The sequence below is a fragment of the Cololabis saira genome, chromosome 8 (assembly GCF_033807715.1).
Source record: "Cololabis saira isolate AMF1-May2022 chromosome 8, fColSai1.1, whole genome shotgun sequence".
NCBI lineage: Eukaryota > Metazoa > Chordata > Actinopteri > Beloniformes > Belonidae > Cololabis > Cololabis saira.
In genome coordinates this window covers 30,441,958-30,465,760 of record NC_084594.1, presented here as the reverse complement: position 1 = coordinate 30,465,760, position 23,803 = coordinate 30,441,958, and the positions used below count along the sequence as shown (strand labels likewise).

The 23,803-nt window shown below is 39.0% G+C and overlaps 3 protein-coding genes across 4 annotated transcripts; 1 reads left to right on the top strand and 2 right to left on the bottom strand.

Moving 5' to 3' along the window:
- Positions 1-1,443: 1,443 nt before the first annotated feature.
- On the bottom strand, positions 1,444-4,979 carry camk2n1 (calcium/calmodulin dependent protein kinase II inhibitor 1). Its single transcript, XM_061728628.1, has 2 exons — positions 4,137-4,979; positions 1,444-3,291 (listed from the first exon to the last, which is right to left on the bottom strand). The coding sequence occupies exons 1-2, from the start codon at positions 4,303-4,305 to the stop codon at positions 3,218-3,220; spliced, it is 243 nt and encodes an 80-aa protein (XP_061584612.1). The 5' UTR covers positions 4,306-4,979; the 3' UTR covers positions 1,444-3,217.
- A 2,062-nt stretch (positions 4,980-7,041) lies between these two features.
- On the bottom strand, positions 7,042-11,086 carry LOC133449165 (trypsin-like). Its single transcript, XM_061728300.1, has 5 exons — positions 11,026-11,086; positions 9,653-9,812; positions 9,027-9,168; positions 8,193-8,459; positions 7,042-7,242 (listed from the first exon to the last, which is right to left on the bottom strand). Exons 1-5 carry the CDS (start codon positions 11,084-11,086, stop codon positions 7,042-7,044), a joined length of 831 nt encoding a protein of 276 aa, XP_061584284.1.
- Positions 11,087-13,434: 2,348 nt separating this feature from the next.
- On the top strand, positions 13,435-22,969 carry LOC133448816 (trypsin-like). 2 transcript variants are annotated; one of them, XM_061727706.1, is made up of 6 exons: positions 13,435-13,483; positions 14,407-14,475; positions 14,590-14,737; positions 17,351-17,492; positions 18,381-18,638; positions 22,542-22,969. In XM_061727706.1, the coding sequence occupies exons 2-6, from the start codon at positions 14,412-14,414 to the stop codon at positions 22,692-22,694; spliced, it is 765 nt and encodes a 254-aa protein (XP_061583690.1). In that variant the 5' UTR covers positions 13,435-13,483; positions 14,407-14,411; the 3' UTR covers positions 22,695-22,969. The 2 variants fall into 2 exon arrangements, with proteins under 2 accessions (XP_061583690.1, XP_061583689.1); XM_061727705.1 differs by having other exon boundaries at positions 13,461-13,483; positions 14,404-14,475.
- The last annotated feature ends 834 nt before the right edge of the window (positions 22,970-23,803 follow it).

Here is a 23,803-nt window from a genome sequence, read left to right as displayed (position 1 = left end):
AGCTTGTAGCTTCAGTAGATTTTTTTTTCATCTGTGATGGATTTTGGGATCGTCGTCCTGCTGCATCACCTGGCTTCTGCCAAATTTCAGCTGACAGACAGCAAGCCTGATACCGGTCCATGAAATATATTATTATTTCTAATGTTGCTATAACTAAAAAAAAATTCTTGGTGATTATTTGTGATGCTTCTGGAACATAATCAGCCCTTAATTTGGAAAAAATAGGACACCAACTGATTTAATTACTTTAACAAATACTTTAACACCTGCCTTATCCACTATATAGTTTGCAGAAGTGCGGTGTAATTTAACATGTTTTTGAGTCTGATACACCTGCAGTTTGAAAAGACTAAACTGTTTTACTTTTCTGAGCAAAACCCACTCATCCTTTTCTATCTTTGATCAAACATAAGTTGCATGTGTGCCTGTCTTATTGTGATTTCCAGAATTAACTAACTGTTTGAATTGCTGGTTCATTTGTGTCAAAATATGTTAGGAGAGAGATCTCAAAAAAAGAGTATGACCAAATACAAGAAAATGTGAATAATCAAAGAACAGTGTAACCACCAACCTGACTGAATACCAAATAATATATTCTAGATCCCGCTCATGTTTCAACTTGAGAGATATTTTAGCTGAAATATTGTGATCAGTCAATTAAAACCTTTGGGTTTGATTGTATGGGAATGAAAGCCTTTTTTAAGGCTGTGCGGCATCAAGCTTATTCCATGTAACCACATCCAGCTTCCATTGCATCATTTTGGATGAAAGGATCCACCACACAGACAAACATAAGCCATTATCCCCCAAATGTAACATCCTCTGATCCTGTGTCTGTTGCTGCAGTAAGCACTACTGTCATGGTTGACTGCTGTCTTGAAAAAAAGGGACAATTTTGGCAGTATAATGCGGTCATGCCAGCGAGTGAATAGGGGGTCTTGAGAGAAGAGAGCAAAGATAAGAGAATGGAGAACATTCCATTAAAGAGAGCGATGGTATCGAGGAGAGGCTCAGGGAAGACTATTTCGCACTGAAACCCTTCTGCAGCAAGGTGCATCTGTTACCATGGTACCCGGCGCAGGGAGCCCCTTTCATGTCTGTCAAGATGAGGAGGGAGACTAGCAATATGTTATTCTTGCCTGCAGTAGAGCTGAAATGGACGTGTGAGCTTTGATACGCATGTGTGCATGTGCATGGAGCTGCATGTATGTTCCCAGCACTCAGTCGGGTGGTCGAGGTTTAAGATGCTGTATGCTGACAGAGACTCATCACACAACATGAATCATTTAGTCACCACAGCAGAGCTGGAAATGTCAGATCTCATCAGTGTTCCTCATGCCCGGTTGCCCCTGCATCATTGCCAACAGAGTTAAAGAGGAGTTGATTAAAGGAAGAAGCCGAGATTTTAAATGCAAACAGACATTTATTGCATTGGGAAGCAGTGTTGTACATTTTCCCCACAATAAAATAAAATAATAATTTGCAGTACTGTAGCACTTAATGAGATCATAGTCTGTTGTGCAACTGTTGCAGCCCAGTGTCTCATCAGGATGAAGTGTGCATTTCAGATTCTTGATGGGATTATTTGCTCATCGTTTATCTCATTTCTGTCTCCTTCCACATCAGATTTTTCCAAAAGGTGGGATGCTACTTCCTCACAGTGGAAAATGCTGACTTCACTTTCCTTGGCAGCCAGATAGGCAATACAATAACAACAGGAGAAACTGTACAAGAAACATGTTCAAAAGTAAGCCAAGCTATCTGCTACTGTCTTTATCTTTCTGATACAAAACTATATTTTAATGTTTTTGCTACAGTTTTAAAAGTTTAAAAAAAAAGCAACATTAAATACATCATTCCGTATTGTAAACCACCATAAACACTAACAGTAAATAGTACTTTATCATAATCTTTATTACAAGATATGAGGCCACTGTACAAATCAGTATGAATCGTACAGTACAACGCAGAATTAAGTCAACAGAATTAAGACCATTTCTCAAGGTTTGTCATTCAAAGCTGTATACGAGGTGTTTCAAGAATACACAAGAGTTTCAGAATTGCTGCCATGCATGCATGATTTTATATTTGCCATGCATGAGTTGGTATTTAAGTGTTTTACGAAAGAGCCCTAAGAAATGGCAACCGAACAGAACAACTGATTCCAATAAGTAAATGTATAAAGCACAAAAAAGAACAAGTAGTTCAGTACAGTATATCCCTTGTGAGATTTGGCACACACAATAATGCACAATGCAGTATAAATAGTTTTATCCATAGGGTGTTTACAGTCAAATTACAGTATCAATCAGTCCAGGTGAAAGCTTTGGAAAGCTTACAAGTACCGTTTATAAATGACTGCAAAGTATGGTAACAAAAAACACTCAGGCAACATCAAGAAATTGTAAGTGAAAATAATACCAATCTCATTTGCTCAAAAATGTTTCAAACATAGAAAAAAGGATTATAAATAAAAAAAAAAAAACAACACTCCCTCAGGCCTTAAGTCACTGCAAAAGACATGTTCCCAAGGATCAATAATAAATAAATCTTCGACTCTGAACAAACCGGTTTACCAATTCCCACTTTGTGCAAGAAAATATGGGCTACCCTTTCCATATTTACAAACAGTTATTCATTTGCCCTTGGTCAAAATTAAGAGCAGAAAGAATGGTACAATAGGCTTGATTGAGAAGATATCGGAGAAGTGTGTGCTTTAGGTTTTATATTAAATTTACTTCTATATCCTGTCCCTGATTTCTGCATTTCAGCGTTGCCTCCTTCTTCACCTCAGCCCCCCACCTGCCTCCTCCCCTGATATCTTCTACTGCAATTGGATTTATGGCAAACCCTGTAACCGAGGGTGTGTGTGTGTGTGTGTGTGTGTGTGTGTGTGTGTGTGTGTGTGTGTGTGTGTGTGTGTGTGTGTGTGTGTCTGCCCGTGTCGGTGTGTGTGTGTGTGTATGTGTGTGTGTGTGAGAGAGAGGGAGTTGAGGGGGTCCACCTGGGGGTCTCCTTTGCTACCATCTCCCACCTCTGCCAGCGTGTCTCATCCAGCCGGTCATGACGGACTGGAAGAGGAGGGCGTGGAAGTGCTGCTTGCTGCCACATGAAAGAAAGTGCTTATATACAGTGTCTTTGGATTGAAATTGGTAAATATCGCCATAAAAAATTTCAAAAGTGTCTCTTGGGGCGGGGGTTTGTTGAGCCAAGCCCTCTAAGCCTCTGTCGACGTTTTCTCTGTCCCATTTTTCAGTGCTTCGTTGTCGCCATTCTCATCCTCGATCACAACTGTGGATGACAGGGAAGGGAGAGTTAATGAGAGGGGGTGCAGTGGGGAAATGGATGTGGGGGGGTGGGGGGGGGTCATCTTGGTCTGACGTCTTGAATTTCAACATCTAACTAACAGGGAGGAGGAGGGGGCATTAAAGCCCTGAATCATTAGTACACCATGTAGGAGCAGAAGTGATGTGGACATGCATAAGAGAGTAAGCCAGTGCAGATTGTGTGCAGTTGTGTGTGTGTGTGTGTGTGTGTGTGTGTGTGTGTGTCTTTCTGATGCACGTTTCCAGATGCGCATGTGTGAAGATGTGTCATGCACCTACAGGTGCAAATCCACATACTTGTCTGCCTGTTTGCCATGTTTGTCCTTGTTGTGTCTGTGCGTTGCCTTCGTTTGCGACCGTGTCTGGCTGTGCATCGTGTATGAGGTTCACTTGTATTTGCACATTTTCACGGGGTTCAATCAGGAATGCGCGACACGCAAGGGCAAGCGAGATACCGACCAGCCTGAATCTCATCATGCAAACGCACAAATCAGAATCGCCTTGCACATAAAAAAAAAACCCAGTGATCCCAGCTGTTGTTTAAGGGAGAAAACATGAAGCACAACTCTTCTGTCTGAGCAGCACTTAAACGGCATTTCAACAGCAGGCACTGCGCATCCAACTTGTGTTGCAATGCGAATTGTATATTTCAAAATCTACACATCACACAGGACAGGAGTACATCTGATCTGACATTCTACTACGAACCCCGTAAAGGCAGAATAACATGTATGATAGGTGACACCAGGCACCTCAGGGCGCATTCATCACATCACCACACAAGCGAAAACGCCTTCATTATATAATTACCCCTTTTGCTCCTGCCTATTTGTCCGAGTTTCGGCGGACGTTTGTTCTGCGAGCCGTTGAAGAAGTTGTTGGTGTCTTGAAGACGACAGGTGAAGGAAAGGTGTCCCTCGTCGCCCTCATTTCCATAATGACTCATTTTTTCTTCGTTGAAAGGCAGCACTTCCGACATCTCCAAATTGCGTCTTTATCACCAAGAGCGCAGCAACTGAAATATATAAATGCCGCGTCCAAGCTCGGACCTTTTTTTTTCCCGTCTGTAACAAACAAATGAGAAAAACAGGGGGTGGGGGGAAACAAACAAACAAAGCTAATCTTGCTCAAACGACCTATCCCTTTCTGTTTACGCCGAAGACACGTGTCTGTCTTTATACGCACCAGAGATAACAGTAAATCAAAATGTCTTCAGTTTCCACGCTGGAGAAGCTTCGGCAACATTATTTAAAATAAAAATCCCAGAGTTGGTTTTTTCCCCCTCTCTTTCTGTCTCTTTCTCTCTATCTCTCCCTCTCTCTCTCTCTCTCTCTTTGTGCGCGTATCGCTGTGGAGAGGACGCAGCGTGCCGTGAGCCTGGACGCGCCCGCTGCTTTCAGCGGCTCCCGTCAGTCTCACGGAAAATCTGAGGAGGAAATGCAAATCGAGGAGCGATGCAAAACACGGATCCCGGGGAGACCTTGACGAGGGAGCTGCACGGGGGGTTTCTGCTGCAGCCCAGAGTCGTGGGAGCCCGAGAAATAGCCCCAAATGCGCCGCTCTCTCCGATGATCTGCTCGCAAACAAATGTCCACTTTCAATTCGAAAATGTTAAGGGTGATTTATGGTTCCGCGTTACACCAACGCAGACCCTACGGTGCGCGTCGCCGCGTGCCCTACGCCGTAGGCTACGCCGTCGACTTAACGCGGAACCATAAATCAGCCTTTTTACTTGATGCGATGCAAATGAGGGTGAAAAATGTCGTCTCGCCCCACAACACGACGAGTCCCCAGACGTTAAATACTCAAGCCTTGTTTTAGGATTTCACAAATGTTGTGATGCATCGCCCGTGACGGGTTTCCAGGAGTATTTTGTATATCCATCAAGTCAGTCCTCACCAGTGGATGGCAGTATATAGGCTAGGATGAGACTTTTGGCCCCGTGGCACAGTCTCAGATGCTGGCTGAGGCCCCTAACTGAATTTGCGTTCCAATAAACATAATTATCATAGCCTAGATCATTTAAATGTGCAAACATCTTTCCCCGCTCCAATATAGATGGGCCGAAAATGGTGCCACAAATGGGATGGTGATTCCACATTAGCCCATTTGTGTTCACCCATGTTTTGCTTTAATAGTTTGGCCTCCATCATCCATACACCTGATCATAACCATTGCAAGCATTCAGATCATGGGCCAACATCGAACCCATGGATAATCCACATGGGGCCCCTTTTTTTTGGCCCATTTAAATCTCAGATGGCCAAGTTTATGCAGTAAATTATTTAAAATTCTGTTTTTACACTGATTTCTGGAGGATTTCATGTACATTATGAGATAAAATAATGAGTTTTTAAATAATTAAAGTAATAAATAGTTACTTTAATTGACAGATGACGGCGTTCTATTTCTTTCTCATTAAAAGCTTGGCCTGTCCGTGTTAAATATTAAACAGTGGCTTAGAATATATGAATTAAAACACACACGCTCTAACAAAGAGGTTACACTTTTGATCATCCCCATGCTGGGAAAACATATAGACAAGATTGTTACACAAGAGAGATCATGAGGAATTAATCCTTTTGAAAACTATTTTAGCTTTAAACTACAACAGAAGGTATAAAATGTCCTGATCAGGGAGCAGCATGGAAAATTGTTAGTTCAAACTCACCCTTGGGCAATCTTCTTTTTTTTAAAGAATGAAACAAATTATCTGAGTTTTCCACCCTGTCTTGTTCACATAAATCTATCTTCTATATGGACAACAACACAAAGGGGTGTCTTGTGCAACAGGTACAGACGTGGGGTAATTGACGTAGAAGGGACTTTCTCAGAGGAACCTAACCAAATAGAAAACAATGCGCGACAGACAATATTTGAGCCTGCAGCAGTGGTAACTTACACAGGTTGCCATCTATTCATAGAATATACAGTTAGGACACACCCACTCCCTTTGTAGTTAAAATGGCAAATAGTTTTATTACAGGATCAACCTTTCGTGGCTACACGAGTATCTCAATGGCAGATCTTTAACTCTGAAAAGAAAAGAAAAAAATTACATTCACAACATGTTGACTGAAGATATCCATCAACAGATTAATAGAAAACTAAAACAATAACTTGTAAAAACTGTGATCCAAAGTTTTAAAAGACGGATTAAAGATTTAAAGAATCAGATACAGATTCAAATGCTAGAAAATCATTTTTTTATTAGTTTGTTTGCAAAGAGATCTCTTTTTTTTAACCTAATCATTCTAAATGTATCTGAAAGAGATTAAATTGAGCTCACAACTCCACATTTTCTCATCTGTAATATTTACTCTTGTAAAAGAGTAAATTCTTAGGTTGTTTACTTCACTGCTATCACATCACTGGCAATATTATAACATTATTAGTATGATGAATTTTATAATCCCTAGAGATGAAACAGACCAGTGCTAAAACTAGATCATCATCACGGCGGTACTCAAAACATAAGAGCATTGTTTCAAAGGTAAAATTACAGATTTTAAACAAAATTACTTTTATCCATGCTAGAAAATATATAGAGCATAAAACATAAGAGCATTGTTTCAAAGGTAAAATTACAGATTTTAAACAAAATTACTTTTATCCATGCTAGAAAATATATATATATATATATATATATATATATATATATATATATATATATATATATATATATATATATATATATATATATATATATAAACTCTTATGAAAAAGATTTGCTCTTTTTGCTTGATCTGTGTCTGAAACAGCGTAGATATGACCCGTAGATGGTCTGATCTATCCAGCGGCGGAATCTGGACACGGCTGTGTAGACTCCAGGAAACCTTGCATCCCCGCACCCATTTCCCCACGAGACCACGCCGTAGACCTGTCCCCTGCACACCAGGGGCCCACCAGAGTCTCCCTACAAGGACAAGATCACATTCAGATGCCATCTCACAATGTAAGTCGAGAAAAAACTTTAAGTTTTGAATAATGTGAGTTAGAATTGTGCTGCCTCAGAGGCAAACATTTCAGGATTTGCTATTCTGCTGGGTTGGATGTCCATGGTCTTGTAAGAATATTTCTTTGCTGTACTGCATCATATAATACAAGAAAAAAGTAATATTTCACACAGCCCTTTTGCACAGATTAACATAAAGATCATCATGACTTTTAAAGCTGACCAAAAATGCAGAAAAGAGTTCACATTACCATCAGTTGTTTGATTCATAATTTTAAATCACTTGGAAAATCTCTTTCAGCAGCTCTAAATATAGCACTCTTTATTTGGTTGTTCAGTTTTTGTTTTTTTGTTTTTTTTTGTGTTTGTTTTTTTTACCCAAGGCAAAACACAGCCCTCTGGTAAATCACACATTGAATTTTGCGTAATTTTCCTATCACACCAGAAGGCTGAGATGAAATTCTTTCATGATGGAGGACGAACAATAAGAGCATGCTGTTTCTCTCCACTTGAAAATTTTCTTTTTGCAAAGGAACAGTCTGCTTTTCAGCTCTGATGCTATTTCAGGGATGCTTTTCCATCCTGTGTTCAACTATCATAGCCAATATATTTCTTGAGGCTGGACTGCTTGATAAAAGTTTGTCTTGCTAAACCAGTGCTTACATGACAAAGTGTGTCGTCCTATTGTCAGCTAGATAAGATTTATTGTTTTAAGCTAATGTGAGATCATGAAGAGAGCGTGTGCTATCTGATATGCATTGGGACCTAGAAAGATAGAATTTGTTATTTTAAAATTGATTTTATGGTTTTTCGACAAACAATCATGCTTCCTCATATATTTGTCAGTGATACCCAGTCACGTTCTGTATTTGCTCACAAAATTTGAAAATGTGTGTATCAGTCATCTGCACCTTGCATGCATCTCTTCCTCCAGCCCGGTGGCCAGCACAGATCATGTTAGCCGTGATGTTTCCGTTGAAGGAGTCGCTGCTGTTGCATCTTGCAGGTGAGACAATGGGCACCATGACTGTCCTGAGCATGACTGGGACCTGATCTCCACCCAGACTATTGTAGCCCCATCCAGACACCCGACACATGTGGCCTTCCACCATACCTGTTCCCTGCCTGGGAAGAGGCGCCAGTGACACAAATTTGTTCAAAACCATTGGGGCCCGCAACTGGACAAAGAGCACAGTGTGAGAACATTGAGAGACAAATTAAAAGCAGTACCTTAATATGGGCAAAGGTCATCACAATGTAAAATAATATATTTCCAAGCCTAAATCCAGTGATTATAAATGCTCTAACACTCAACTTTGTTTCAAAAAGTAACATGTTCCAAATTTTCTATCTTGTTTCTTCTCCAAAACGGACTCCAATGCAAATATGGTCTTTGTTAAGGTGCAAATGCTTTCACTGAAGAATGATATTTCACATTATGCAGATTGACTGTAAGGCCTTATATTAAATATATAATATGTTATGTGGATCAATGGGCTGTCTGAATTGGCCTCTCTGAGACTGTAACTGCAGATTTCAAGGAAATCCACCGCCACTGTTTGACTCCTCACGATATGTTTTGTAATACATAAAAAGAAGTTTACTGATATGCTTAAGAGGAAAAAGACCCGTAAAAACTGTGAGCATGCTGGCCATTACATGACTATATTCTGTAATTATAGCATTTTGTAATAGAATCATTGCAGTGCAAAAAAATGGGAAAACAACTGAATTTGTGCAAGTACCTTAATGAGCATGATGTCAGCATTGTTGGTGCTGCTGTTGTACAGCGGATGGGCAACCAGCCTGTGCGGTTTAGCGTACTGCTCAGTGCCCTCAAACACATTTAATATGTAGTCGCCTGCCACTATCATCATCTCACTTGCCCTAAAACACAAGGCATTCACAGTTTACATTTCCTTTCAACAAGAAATATGGCAGACTGATTTGATTTTCATGAAAAGCCACGAAACAAAATTAATCGAGCTCGACAAGAACCGTACAATAACAGTGACAATGAATGACTCCAAAGATGACAGCAGCAGATACAGCTTGTAACGTTGCATTCTCATTGTAAGGCACCGTCTTGGGCATAAAAAAAGGCTTTCAACGAACATGTTAGGAAGCCTTAGTGTTGTCATAGGGGTTGTCCACTTCTTTTTAGGCAGACTATGGCTGACAAGCATCAGACGTCCCGAAAAACTGGCTTTATCAAGCCCCTTATTAAAGCTGGTTTTCAGGTAGATATTCAAAAAGATCTTTTTTCTTTTTTTGAAAATATTGAAATCTACTTTTTTGGTGTCCCAGAATCAAAGTACGAAGTCAAGATGAGTTTGAAGAGCTCACGGTTATTGATGACATCTGTTCTTACCCGAGGTTACAGTGCGCTGCAGTCAGAACCCAGTACCTGTGAACTAGCGTTCCACCACAGAAGTGCTGGCCACTTGTGCTCTGCAGAGACACAATGTACTTGATGGAGTTTGGCGCTGCATTGTAACCACCCACTATCCGAACCTGAGTTCGCACATGATCTGCATGGAAACACAAACACAAGCTGGCAACATGATCTGTGCGAGTATTGTTTAGTTTGTCTCTAAAGATGTCTAAAGATTCATGGGATATGCTCTGAAGAGCCTTTTTAATTCTAAATGACTACTGGAGACTGAGAGTTGTTTGTCAGTGGTGATAAAGCCAACTGAGAGCGAACTTTAACCCTCCGGATCCCCCCTCAGGTCTGATGGGCATGTTTTTTGAAAAATCTTGTCTTTTCAAATTAGGAAATTAATCAATAACAAACCCCTTTAGAAAAAAACACAAAAAGGGAGTGCATACTCACTGTGAACTGTTGTTAGATTCAGGAGCACACAACACAAACACAAGAGCAGGTTCATCCCAGCAGACGATGCTTGCGGCTGTTATCCCACCATCCCAGTGGCTTATACTGCAGCCAGACGGCCGGTGTCCTCTACTTCTGTGTCTCAGCCCACAATGTTCACTCAATCCTCTCCTAACAGAGTCAGGCACATGGACCTTTATGCTCAATTTTTCTACATGGGAAAAAAAAAAGTTTTTAATTTCATGCAGCGGCAAGGTCCAACACTGTGGTACTGATTGAGACGGAAAGAGTTTGGAGAGAGCAACAAAGTTCACATTCAAAAAGTATCTGCTATCAGAACTCTCTCTGTCTTCTCACCCTCCCAACTTGTCGAAAGGCCTTATGTTGTTGCCATGGAAACACGGGCTACTGTGCCGAGCGGGTTCATCTATACTGTATCAGTACACTCTGTTTCATCATCCAGGCTTATCCCTGCTGAAATGTTTCAATAGCCTACTGTGTGTATTAGTGTGTGTGAATGCATTTGTGTGGCGTAGACTGCAGTGTGTGTGTGTGTGTGTGTATGTGTGTGTGTGTGTGTGTGTGCGTGTGTGTGTGTGTGTGTGGGGGGGGGGGGGGGGGGGTTGCACAGAAGTATTCCTTCCACAAGTGTCTCAGTGTGAGTCATCAACCATCACTGAATCCATGCCATCGATGATAAGAACTTATTAGCGTCAGTCCAGTGTGGATGATGATGATGATGATGATGATGATGATGATGATGATGATGATGATGATGATGATGATGATGATGATGATGATGATGATGATGTGGAGCCCTCTCACACGTCAACATCATCCACAGTATAGGGGGAGCATCGTCTGTTCTTGTCCCACATTTACAGTGAGTTGAATAATTGATGCTTCACCCGACAGAATAAGAGAGACGGCTTTGTGTGCCCTGCCGCTGTCAGGTACTTCCTGCTCCATCCTCGTGGTGCCAGGAGAAAAAAATGTTTTGCAAATGATGGCAGCAAATCAGAGAAAAAATTAAATTCACAAGCATTCTGTTAAATTAAATCAATATTTTCTTCCATCCATTCATCCATCTGTCCATCCATCCATACACTTCTGCTTGCAAGTACACATTGCGGGTTAAGGTCCAGACCTCTCTCTCCCCAGTTAAATCCTCTAACCACTACTGAGGTATTCCAAAACTAGTCGAAAGATGCAATCTCTCCAGTATACAGTATGTTGGCATCTCCTAGTCCTCTATTAGCCGCCTTCAACTAGTGCAGAATGCAGCTGCCCGTCTTTTAACTAACACTAAAAGACGTGAGCACATGACTCTGGTCCTATTTTCACTTCATTGGCTTCCTGTCCATTTTAGAATTGATTTTAAACTTTTAATGATTGTTTTTAAAGCCCTCAATGGTCTTGCCCCTCCCTATTTATCGGAGCTTTTAACGGTGCGTGAGCATGGCAGGGCGTTGAGATCGTCAAACCAACTGTTGTTGGAGGTGCCCAGGTCAAAGTTCAAGTGCTGGGGTGACCGAGCCTTTTCAATTGCCGCCCCCGGCCTCTGGAACAAGCTCCCCTGCAACTTACGCACTATCGCTGACCTGGGCCTTTTTAAATCAAGGCTTAAAACTTATTTATTTAGAATGGCTTTTAATACCCAGTAGTGTGGTGACACTTTCTACTCTTTTTCTTTAATTCTATTTATTTTTTGCTCTGTCTTATGATTGTATGTTGTATTTCTGTATGTTTTATTCTGTAAAGGCCTTTGGCTCACCTAGAGGTGGCTGTAAAGGGCTATATAAATAAAGTACATTTTACATTTACATGGTGCTTTTTTTATGAAATATTTTTTTTGTCTCTCTTGTCATAGATTGTCCAGTGGTTTTCATTTTGGAGCCATCGTATCCTGTTTACTCAACTTCTGTAACATGCAGCAGGTGTCCTTTTTTTCTAATTCATGAATGAAAAAGCAAAGATCCATCAGTCCATTTGCTATACCTGCTTAATCTAATGCAGGGTCACATGGATCTGCTGCAGGCCATCCCAGCTAAAAGCTAAGATGTCTTCTTGAAATATTTAAGGAATATTTAAGGAACAGCTTATCCTTTGTTATAATTAGGTTCAACTCAGAGAGAAAATCGATCCATGAAACAGTTTAGTGTTATTTAATTGTGCTACTGCCCTCATACAAGAGATATAAATGAAATTTAAATTTTACTACAAAAAAAAACAAAACATTTTGAACCAATACCTTATAAACAAACATTTGGAAAAATTAACAAGGATAATTTTGTTTACTAGAGATATATTCCACTGGAAAATCCATGTATCATGTATTTGTTTTAAGTTAGGTTTTTTATTGTTGTGTTAAAGGAGCAGCAACAATTCTGTGACGTGGTCTTCTCAGACTCAGACATATGTGCGCATGCAGATCTCTACAAGACTCTATCGCCCTCTCCGTCACCATCTTAAAACATGGCAATAAGCCATCCTGCTCATCACAACAATTTTGCAGCTTGGGTGAGGAGTGGGCAGGGGGGGGGGGGGGGGGGGGGGGCTGAACACATTATCAGCTTTCACCTTCACAGCTGTTATAGCACATTGGGGAGGGTTTACTGTATGGAGGCTATAAACTGCAAACCAAACATTCCCATGGGTGGGAACTTTGAATGGAGCAATTAAAAACAACAAAAGCTGGTAACATATATGACAGTGACACCTGGAGAGATGCACAAGGCTGTACAGGAAAAGGAGTCAGAAGTCACACCACAGTGTGTCCCCGCCAGATCGGGGGTGTTAACATAAACCAGACTTATGCCTGATTTAGTACAGTTATTTTATTATTGTGATGTGTGAAGCAAATTCTGTCACTTTTCCTTTCAGCTTTTCATTTCTGAGAAGGTTTTCTCGCCCAAGTAAAGAGTAAATGCTGTTATGTTTTGGCACATTTCTAGCTGACAGAGCACTAGAAGGCGAATATATCACACTCAGACATCGTACCTCATACTTATGCTTTTGTCGTGCTCTTTGTAGCGTCAACGGATATTCAAACAGCATGACATACAAGCACAATCTAAAATTTCTCTGGCTTGTTAGGTTTCATGCCTGTAGAGCTTTGCTTTGTCTCCATCATTAGACAATAGGCAACATCTGTGAGAAGGATACTGTAATGAAAGGGAGGGCTGCTTTTTTTCTGGGTCAGAATCTCTTGTTTCTTCTTTTTGCATGTGACAGAGATTTTAATAACAGTTAGGAATAATAAGAGGGACGGGCACAGTATAAAAGAGGCCTGAGAGTTCTCAGGACTCTCCTGGTGCTGTGCCAGATCGTGTGGATGCTGGACTCGGGTGGATTGTGACTGTTGAGGTGAGGTAGCTTTGCATACATTGGTTACATGTTATTATTCATCGGCCATGAGTCTGGAGGGAAATCAGATGGTAGTCAGGAACCAGCTGATAATGTACTGTGACATTTGTTTCCCTATTCTGTATCATAAGTCAAAGTTTAAATGACAGAATGAAAATTTAAAACTAGTTTGCCAACAAAAAGGAGATGATTTTGGCATGAAATCTTCCGTTTCAATGACTCCCAAATGAGTTGACTTTACATGATATTAAGCTTTTATAGGATTGATTGTTTTATATTATAAAATGTTAAGCACTACTAGCAGATTTTTCTTTAGGTCGTTGAAAAGCTTGATGGAAGACTCCTCGTGTAACCCACAAAACTTATGCATGTGCTTTTCAAGAATCATATGAAGTTGCTGAGCTATGACAGATCATCTTCCACCACTTATTTGTTTTTTAAAATATACTATATCTATTATCTTAACAATCTTACTTCGTATATCCTTTTTGGCCCTGTTGGTTGTTGGGTGGGGTCTCCGTGGAGGTGGCTCGGTTCCCTCAGATGCCCTCACATCACATCATATTAGTATCAAGATAGTCTGGAGACTTTGTGCTGTTTACTTAAAGTGTCATTGCAGCCCATTATTTCCTGGCAGGGGGAGGCTACTGTAGGGGAGTGCTGTTGCCATGGGGGGCTATGAATGGTCTATAGATGTTTTTTTTTGTTTTGGGTTTTTTTTTAATTAAAAAAAAAGTAACAAGCGTCAAAGTAAAACTCAAGTACATGTCAGCATGCAGGTTTTCAAGCTGCCTGGTATACATGTAGTTGATAACTACAGCACTTACTAACAGCACCCAACTAAACAAAAGTGTTACAGAGCATCTTTGTGTTATAGGAACATGTAAGTGCATATGTGCTGATGACTGATGTTTTTATAGCAGTTGCTATGATGAAACTGGCCCCAACATGTCACCTCTTACTCGTCACCCTGCTTCATGTCAAACTGACAGGTGAGGTACCACGACACTGGCGACAAACAGTATGCTCACTCCCACTTGTCACTAATTTCAAGTAACTCCAGATAAACATTTAAAACTACTTTTATAATCTTTCTTGGCCCTTAGGTGTGCATGGGAGGATCATTGGTGGTGTAGAAGTAGAGCCTTATTCCATCAAGTATCAAGCCTCCATCCTCTATGGCGGCACTCACTTCTGTGGAGGAACCCTCATACACCCACAGTGGGTGGCGTCTGCTGCCCACTGCTGGAGGCCGTAAGTTACTGCAGCTTCATAGCTGCTGCCACGCACACAGACCTCTGGGGTGGAAGTAGCGAAAATCAAATGATAAAGGCTGATTTATTCAGCTTATTCAGGCTTTAGAAAGAAAGGTGATAATTATCATGATAATCATTTTTAAAAGGCATGTGAATTGAAAAATGGAGCCGTTAAAGGGGTTGGTTAAAAAGAAACAATGAAAGAAATTAAGAAAGATAAATATAAAAGAAAGCAGTAATTTTGCAGTGTATACAAATATATTCACATTCATATACAGGACTGTCTCAGAAAATTTGAATATTGTGATTTTCTCTAATGCAATTACAAAAATAAAAATGTCATACATTCTGGATTCATTACAAATCAACTGAAATATTGCAAGCCTTTTATTATTTTAATATCATATTTATATCTGGTCATGGCTTACAGTTTAAGATTAAGATTCCCAGAATATTCTAATTTTTTGAGATAGGATATTAAGCCATTATCAGCAATATTAAAATAATAAAAGGCTTGCAATATTTCAGTTGATTTGTAATGAATCCAGAATGTATGACATTTTAGTTTTTTTAATTGCATTACAGAAAATAAAGAACTTTATCACAATATTCAAATTTTCTGAGACAGTCCTGTATATTTAACAAGTAATGTTTGTTACTTCCAGCCAAAAAAAAAAACAACCTTGAGGTAAAATATTCCTAAAATATAGGTGTAATATAAAACATCTTTTTTAATTAAAAAGCTGCTATTTGACTGGAAATGCATACACACCCATATCACATATATGTGTTATTTTAACCAGTCTGTGTGGATTATACTCAACGCACCAACGCTGTTTCACCCTCACCCACAGAGCTCATCTTGCCCTGTTTTGCCTTTTTATTGCCACCCAAACAGAAATGGAGGCTCAACAAAGTACAGCACCGTTTCCCTTGCGTTTGTGTTGCGCTCCAAAACAGACGTTGCCATGTCCACAAACTCCAGTCCTCAAGTTTTGCTGAGTGGACACGACCACTGACCTTTTCGTCTTCCTTCCCATCTAGTTCTTTGAAACCAAAAGTACCAAGACTACAGGATGTGATACTGTCATTTAAGCTGTGAATGCTCAAAGAATATCGAATCATGGTGACTATCACAACAGTTTCCAATATAATACAAGTGAACCTCATCAAATCAATTGACAGTTTATCACTTTTATATTTATTGTCTTTACTTGTATTTTTAAGTAATGATCATTTTCAACCACTTCCATTTTTTTAGTGGTGCTTTTGTTGCTTTCAACCTCCAGGTCTCTTTCTTGAAATGATAAATGGCTCATTTGTGTTGCAAAGACGACTGATGATTTAAGACAGGAGAAAATGATGAAACATGACAGGTTATTTGTTTTTTAAATAACGTCATTACTGTTCCAGTGTCCACATAGTGCCACTCCTAAGCTTAGATAAATGGGAAGGGGTTGCATCAGGAAGGGTATCTGACATAAAACCTATGATGAAATCGAAATGCGGCACAAAATGATCTTCTGTGATGTCCACTAAAAGGAAAGACAGAAAAGCGTTGCTTCTACTAGTGCCTTAATCAAACCTTCAGCCTCATCGGCCGGCTGAACCCATTCACTTAGCAAAATTCTCTTGTGAAATGAGCTTGATGCCCCTCCCGTTCACAACCTCTGGATAAACGTTTCATGCAATGACTCATAGAGCAACTCTTGAAACAACCAAGGTGGTTGCAGAATTTCTGATAACACCTTGGATAAACAACTTTTCACTGCAAAACTATGAAGATTTATTCACAACAGTTTCTACTCTACTGTACACAATTTAAGATGCTGTGGTTGTCGCTCTGCCTACATCACATGCTTCATCTCCCTGGTGGGTTATACCCCTCTTCAATGGCATCCAGAGGCAGATACTCTTCCCTGGAAATCAGGGTCAAATCCTGAAGAGCCTGACTTGTTGTATCAAGGATGGCATTCTATTGTTATCTATTGGAGGGGAGTGGTAGTCTAGTGGCTACAGAGATGGGTTTGGGTCTGGAGCCCCGGAATGGCAACCAAGAAGAACCACCTTGGGCCCTTGAGCAAGGCCCGAATTGCTCGCTGGGCAAAATGGTGTGTTTGTTCCCTCCGATGTAAGTTGCTTTGGATAAAAGCGGCTGCTAAATGACAGTAGTAGTAGTATTTTTTATCATTTAATTTTTGTTTGTCCCTTCGTAGGATTGGCTGTTACAATCATGTGAAGAGGAAGTTAACGTCTCTTTCAGTTCTATGGTTTTAAGTTTGAGTGTGTGATCAACAACAATGTCTGATTAGAATGTTATCATTATTATTATTATTATTATTATTATTATTATTATTATTATTATTATTATTATTATTATTATTATTATTATTATTATTATTATTATACAAAACCTTTGAATTGAAAGAGGGTGTACTTACTTTTTCATGTAACTGCACATAAACAGCATGCATTAGGGCCAATTATGCAGATTCATTTAAATTGTAAAATCAGTCAACACCAAGATATATATATATTTTATTTTAACCTTGTCTTTTTAAATGTATATTACTGTGAAGCAATGTTATGCATTGCATTGTATTTTATGCAGGAGTCAAAAGATAAAGGTCATCCTGGGTCAGCACAACCTTGTAGAGGTTGAGGAATCTGAGCAGATATTCAACGTCTCATTGATCGTCAAACACTACCAGTACAATTACTGGATACTTGACAACGACATCATGCTGCTTAAGGTAAGGAACATGTAAACATGTGAGAACACTGCACAAGGTTGTGTTTTGATGCTGATTATGTTTTTATTAATACGCAGATGTATAGTAAGACTACTGTATTATGCTTCATCCTTGTTCTGCTCTTTAACTGTTGTTACATAAACACAAATGAAAATTCTTCATTATACTTACAATGCTTATCCACTGAGCCATGTGAGGTGCATTTCCCATCAGGAAATCAACATATTTTAGTTGGAACTACTTAAGTACATGCCTCTGGTTCCCAAGACGTGTTATTTCTTCCCCCCAAAATTATAGTCTCACACGAAGCCCAGAAAATCCCAAATTGCTATTTTTTGTTACTTTCACAGACCAAAGAGGTCAAGAATAGATGATTGTGTGTACAATTGTTAGTTGTGGAGAGGCAGAGATGTCGCCTTCACTCTTCGAGAACTGAGACTTCTAGTTTTTTAACTTTGAATGTAGTTCAATGTAGATGCTAAAAGGAAAGTCCTGTTGTGCTGCAAAAAAATCAACATTGATGCTCAGTCAGTGAGGAGTTTGACTTTGGTTGGGGCACTAACTTGTGAATCAGGAACTTATTTGCTTTCTTCAGACTTGACAGTTATTTTGCAGCACTGGACACCTATTTTACTTCCTTTTTTCCAATAAATAATGAATGCTTTCTCATTTCCTGTATGCTCTGCTGACTGTTTTGCAAAAACTTTCCAGGAAGAACTGATTAATACTCTACTAAAAAAAAACAAATAAATCAAAACAAACTCAGTGAGGACTATATAACCAGGTGTTACTGAAATGTGTGTAATAATGTGTGTAATAATGTGACCATTTAAAGTAAAATGCTGTTCTTAGTATAACTGACTCAAGGAAATGTTCTCTGTGGGACAGCTGGACCGTCCGGCCACCATCAATACCATGGTCGCGCCAGTCTCCTTGCCAGAAAAGGACTCACCCCCTCTGGAAAACCTTGCTCGATGCACAGTTAGCGGCTGGGGCGTGACCTGGGTCTATGGCCAAAGACTGTCTTCTGACCTGATGTCTGTGGATGTGGACTACTTCTACGATTGCTGGAACTACTACTACTTCAGAATCACAGACAACATGATCTGCGCTGGCTCTCTTAATGGTGGGAGAGATTCTTGTCAGGTGAGGTGAAAAGCTGCGGATGTCTGCATCTGAGGGGGAAAGGGAGATCTCTCATTGGAGCTCTCATTTTTTTCTTCTATGAAGCTGCATTCTTTGTTTATTGTTTATTTTATGGCTACATGTTGCAAGGTTTGAAAATGAAGCAAGGATAAGATCAAGTTTCATTTTCATTTCCAGAAGGTGTGGTTGATTCTGGTGAATGAGTTTGAAACCCTGTTTTATTGCCTGATACAGCTGAATGCACCGCTGATTAAACATTTGGAACAGTGAATACTGGCTTATAAATGCCTCCATTTGACAAGATTCAATGTCCAATACTTAATTGCCACGTGGACATAGTCTTTGGTGAACTTCATACACAGAAAATAAAAAAAACAAAGAAACACTAATATACTCTAATGCACAGCAAGAAATCAAAACATAAAACCAAAAAACATTAAATAAACAAAATGAAATCCACAGGAACAAAATAATGTCAGTGAATGAATAAAATCTTTATTTAAAACAAATAACAATCCATCCATACAACAGAAAACCAAAACCTGCAAAGAGAATAAATAAAAGAACAGAATAACACTGACTGTGAGATCAGCAGTGATTTCAGCAGCGCTGTGTAAAATATATAAAACATGTTTAAATATTTGCACCATGATTTATTAACAATTAACTAACAACAATCCTAACTTGGACGTGTGGACTGGACACGTGTACAAACATACATGCTATCTGGACTGTGAAGGATGAAATTAGACAAATTGCTATGTGGTAAACTATGTATCTTACTGAATTCTGTTGTTGATGTGATCATGAATCTTACATAGAACGGGGCGGGACTTTGATAAGCGTCAGCTTCTCCCGTACCCTTTTCGTCATGTGCTGAGTATGCAATGTATAATGTTCTGGAGATGAAATGTGTCTATATAAACATGCCGAAATAAACTAAATAATAAAGAAAAAAACTTAAAAGCCAGATTCATAAAGCTATGTGTTAACAGTCTGATTGTTCTTGTCTTAACGCCTTACGGTCTTTTTAGAGAACAGAGAAAGTTAAAGCGACACTACGTAACTTTTCCACCTTAATATCATATTTCCAGAGTCGTTGTGATGGTACATCAACTTCCAACAGGTTTAATGACACCTCTGTCATGGTCTGAGGGGGTCTGTATCGCTTTCACTGGCACTATGTAACTTTGAGGAGCATGGTAGGAACCCTGCCACACTAAAAAACTACAAATTTTACGACTTTGACTGCTTTACGGCACATACGTCACTTCCCCCTCCTTCCCGATTCGTAGTCGAGACAAAAATGGGCGGGGCTTGGAGCGCAGAGGCTGAGCTCAGCAGAAGCTGGTGTTGAGCTAAACGAGGAGCTGGTATCATGGCCGAAGCAGCGAAAAAAACGAAGAAAATAAAAGTTTTAACGGAGCGGAGGAGGCGGAGGATGCCCGGTGGAGAACATTGGCCCGGCGTTCTCTCGCTACAAGCCCTTGCAGCCGTCGTCTTGGACGAGATGGTTGAAGGATGTAAAGACGTTCATCACCTCCAGGTATGCACTTTTGTCAACACCTATGTCAGTGTGTTTTACAAAAACAATTATCCTGAAACTACTACAGCTGCTGTAAGTGTTGCTACTGTATCAAATGTCAATATCTATGTAAACCTTTTGACTCTTCAGGTCTGTATACAGATACTTATACACTGATGGTAAAAGCAACACATTTGTAGATATAGTAAAATATAGCCAGAAAAATGAAATATATAGGCAAAGTATACACTTCCAGATGAAAAAAAATACAATATAAACACCATATAAGCATATAAAATAAATTTACTTTGTTGGAATTATATTAAAATAATAACAAGAGTAGTAAAAGAAACCTTATGGTGTTTATAATGTGTCGTTTTATCTTGTGAGTGTATACATTTCTCTAATTTTTCTATAGCTATACATTACTTGCTTTTACTTTCTGCATAATTACAGTGACTTCAACAAAGAAAAAAATTCAAACTTGTGATCAACAAAATATGTTGAATGAGTAATTATCAGAAAGACATAATGTTTTTCTGTTTTTATTCTCACACTCTGCAGGATTACATCAGATCTGGAAAACTTCCAGAATCACATCCTCATGCAGGGAAGGTTCTCCTACTCCAGCAGTGAATCACACGCGGACTCTCCCAGCACCAAACATGGATGGACACAAGATACTGCTACTATAGTCATTGTATTTATTTACAGTAACTTCTTACAATGTTTCATAGTTCAGTTTTTATTATCAGTTCATTATTTTTAGTTTATTTTTCTACTACTCTATTTACACTTGTTTACTTTATTCACAGTAATGTATCCTGTCATACAGTTGTTATTCATTACTGCTACTGTGATACAGATTACTTATTGTTTATAATAAGTATGTATGGGATAACTGCTGTCACTATGCAAATGACAAAGTTCAAGAATGTTCTATTTTCTGAAAGGTGTGTAAATAAAAGTCTGTCTTGTTTTGCACAAATGTCTTTATTTTAAACACACAAAAACAACTGTACAGGAAAAAATTTAACAAAAAAAAAACAATATCAAAATATTTGCAGTAATCCTCATAAAGGTTCCATTCTAGAGAAGACGGGGATCCCTGAAACCAGTGTACTGTCCCATTGGGTCTGGAAAGGTGTCTCTTATTTTCCAAACATCATGCTGCCAGAGCACAAACTGGCGATATGTATATATATGCATATATATATGATATATATGCTGCGTGTTGGTTCTGTCTTTGTGGGGGTTCAAACTCTGATGATGCAGAGGTAGAGCTGTTCTCACGAACAGCAGATTCCTGATAAAACAAGAGACAGAATTGTTATGATACAAATGTAAATGTAGAATTCTATGATCAATAAGAATCAAAATTAGAATGTTTTCACATACTGGGGATTCGTCTTGGGTTTTGGTAATTCTAAAATGACTGACAATATCAACAACAGACAGAGAAATAATAGTGATCATAAAAATGTGTAATTCGCAATGAGGAAGCTTTATAAAATAATAATACAATTGAATAGAATTACAGCACTAGAGGAAATAATGCAATGAGAAGAAAATGTATAGAACATTTCTAGTATTTTTCCTGAGAGCTGTAAAATTGTGCAGGGCTGATCTGCAAAATATAAGGAATGGGCATTCAGTTATTCACAGGTTATAAAGTATTTTTTTATTTTGTCAGTAAGTATGTTGGACTACTAATTTATGACGAAGTCCCTCTAAAAAACGTGACAGGAAAAAGGTGCAGAGCGTACGAGTTTGTAGGGCGCATTATCTCGCTGAAACAACTTAATAAAACCAATTTGAACTTAGTGTTTTTCAACATCGTCATATTATATTGTTTAGCCAAAAATAGATACATTACCTCTTCATTATCCATCCTGCAAACGACTGCTGAAAACAGAAAAGTCGTTTTTGAAAGTCCATCCCGTCTTCTCTCATCAAAACAAATGCAGCGGCGGGGACGGGGGTTTTCCGGCAGTATGCGCTGGTGCTCATGGGAAATGGAGTGTTCTTTCTGGTAAAGCACTACCGATTTTTGTCCAAAGGAGGCGCCAAACTCAACAAAGCTGAAAGTTCCGTTGTGCTGCTTTAATGATGGTCATTATCATCCAGTCATCATAAATACCTTTTACATTATTATAAAGCACTTTGAGATGAAAAAATGTGTTATTGCAGCTTTAAAAGATTGTTTCTTTATTGTTATTTCTGCACATTCTGTATTTCTCAACATTTTCAATTATGATCAATTAGGGGGAAGATTTTTGATAACATGTGGTGCATATATGATTTATGCTACATGCTGTACAGGTCAATGATAATAAAGTCTGTCACACTGCTCTAAGCCATTGCCTTTCCCTCTGCAGGGTGATTCAGGTGGACCACTCATCTGCAACGGCAAATTTGAAGGCATTGTTTCTTGGGGCATCGGCTGTGCGTATGCTTCCTACCCTGGTGTGTACACCAAGGTCAGAAACTACCTCTCATGGATCAGCTGGGTCATCCAGAGCAGCCAGTGATTCTTGAGCTCAACAGTCCACGCTGATAAGCATTTGAGCAGATCCTAAATGACTATGTTGTGTGTCTGTGTGTGCCGTCTTTTCTACTTTTATCGTGACTACACTTAAATATGCTATCTGCTAAAATTGGATTACCAGAAAATTAGAGTATAAACTTGTCACATTTCTTCCCCACCCCATGACTATCCCCTTAAATATGGATATTAGTGTTATAAAAGTTCAGTTAAAAAGCACTTTGTATGTAAACCTCCAAGAAGATACAGCTGACTTCAAAATAAAGACATATTTTCTCAGACTGAGTCCTCTGTTTTTATTAAGCCCACCCTGTCACATTAGATTAGCAATTAAAGGAACCAGGAAAGCATCTTTCCATCTGATGGCTGACCACTCACATTTCTCCTCCTATGTTGCAACCAAAGATACAATAAATAATATATAATATTCAGAGGTGTCAAGTAACGAAGTACAAATACTTCGTTACCTTACTTAAGTAGAAATTTTGGTTATCTATACTTCACTGGAGTAATTATTTTTCAGGCGACTTTTTACTTTTACTCCTTGCATTTTCACACAATTATCTGTACTTTTTACTCCTTACATTTTAAAAACAGCCTTGTTACTCTATTTCATTTCGGCCTTTAAAAAAAACTATCCAGTTAAATTGCGCCATCCGGATAGAGTGAATTTGGTTGTGTTTGTGGCACAGATGTTCTTGTCCAGTTTTGTTCTTACATCCTTTGCCCTCAGATTCCTGCAACTAAACTTGGATGTACATTCCAATAAACATTAGGATAAATGATAACACGCCTCTGAAGTTTGACTTTTTGCACCATTACAATACTTATAGGCAACTAGTCATCATATCTTCTGCTCTCTGAAACACATGTTAATGCTCAATAGTACACATGTATGTTTCTTTAATATATTTGCATTATACTAAGATGCATTCATTTTCAATGGCTTTTGTCCTTAATGGCTTTTTTCCCCCTTACATTACTTTTACTTTTATACTTTAAGTAGTTTTGAAACCAGTACTTTTATACTTTTACTCGAGTAAAAAACTTGAGTTGATACTTCAACTTCTACAGGAGTATTTTTAAACTCTAGTA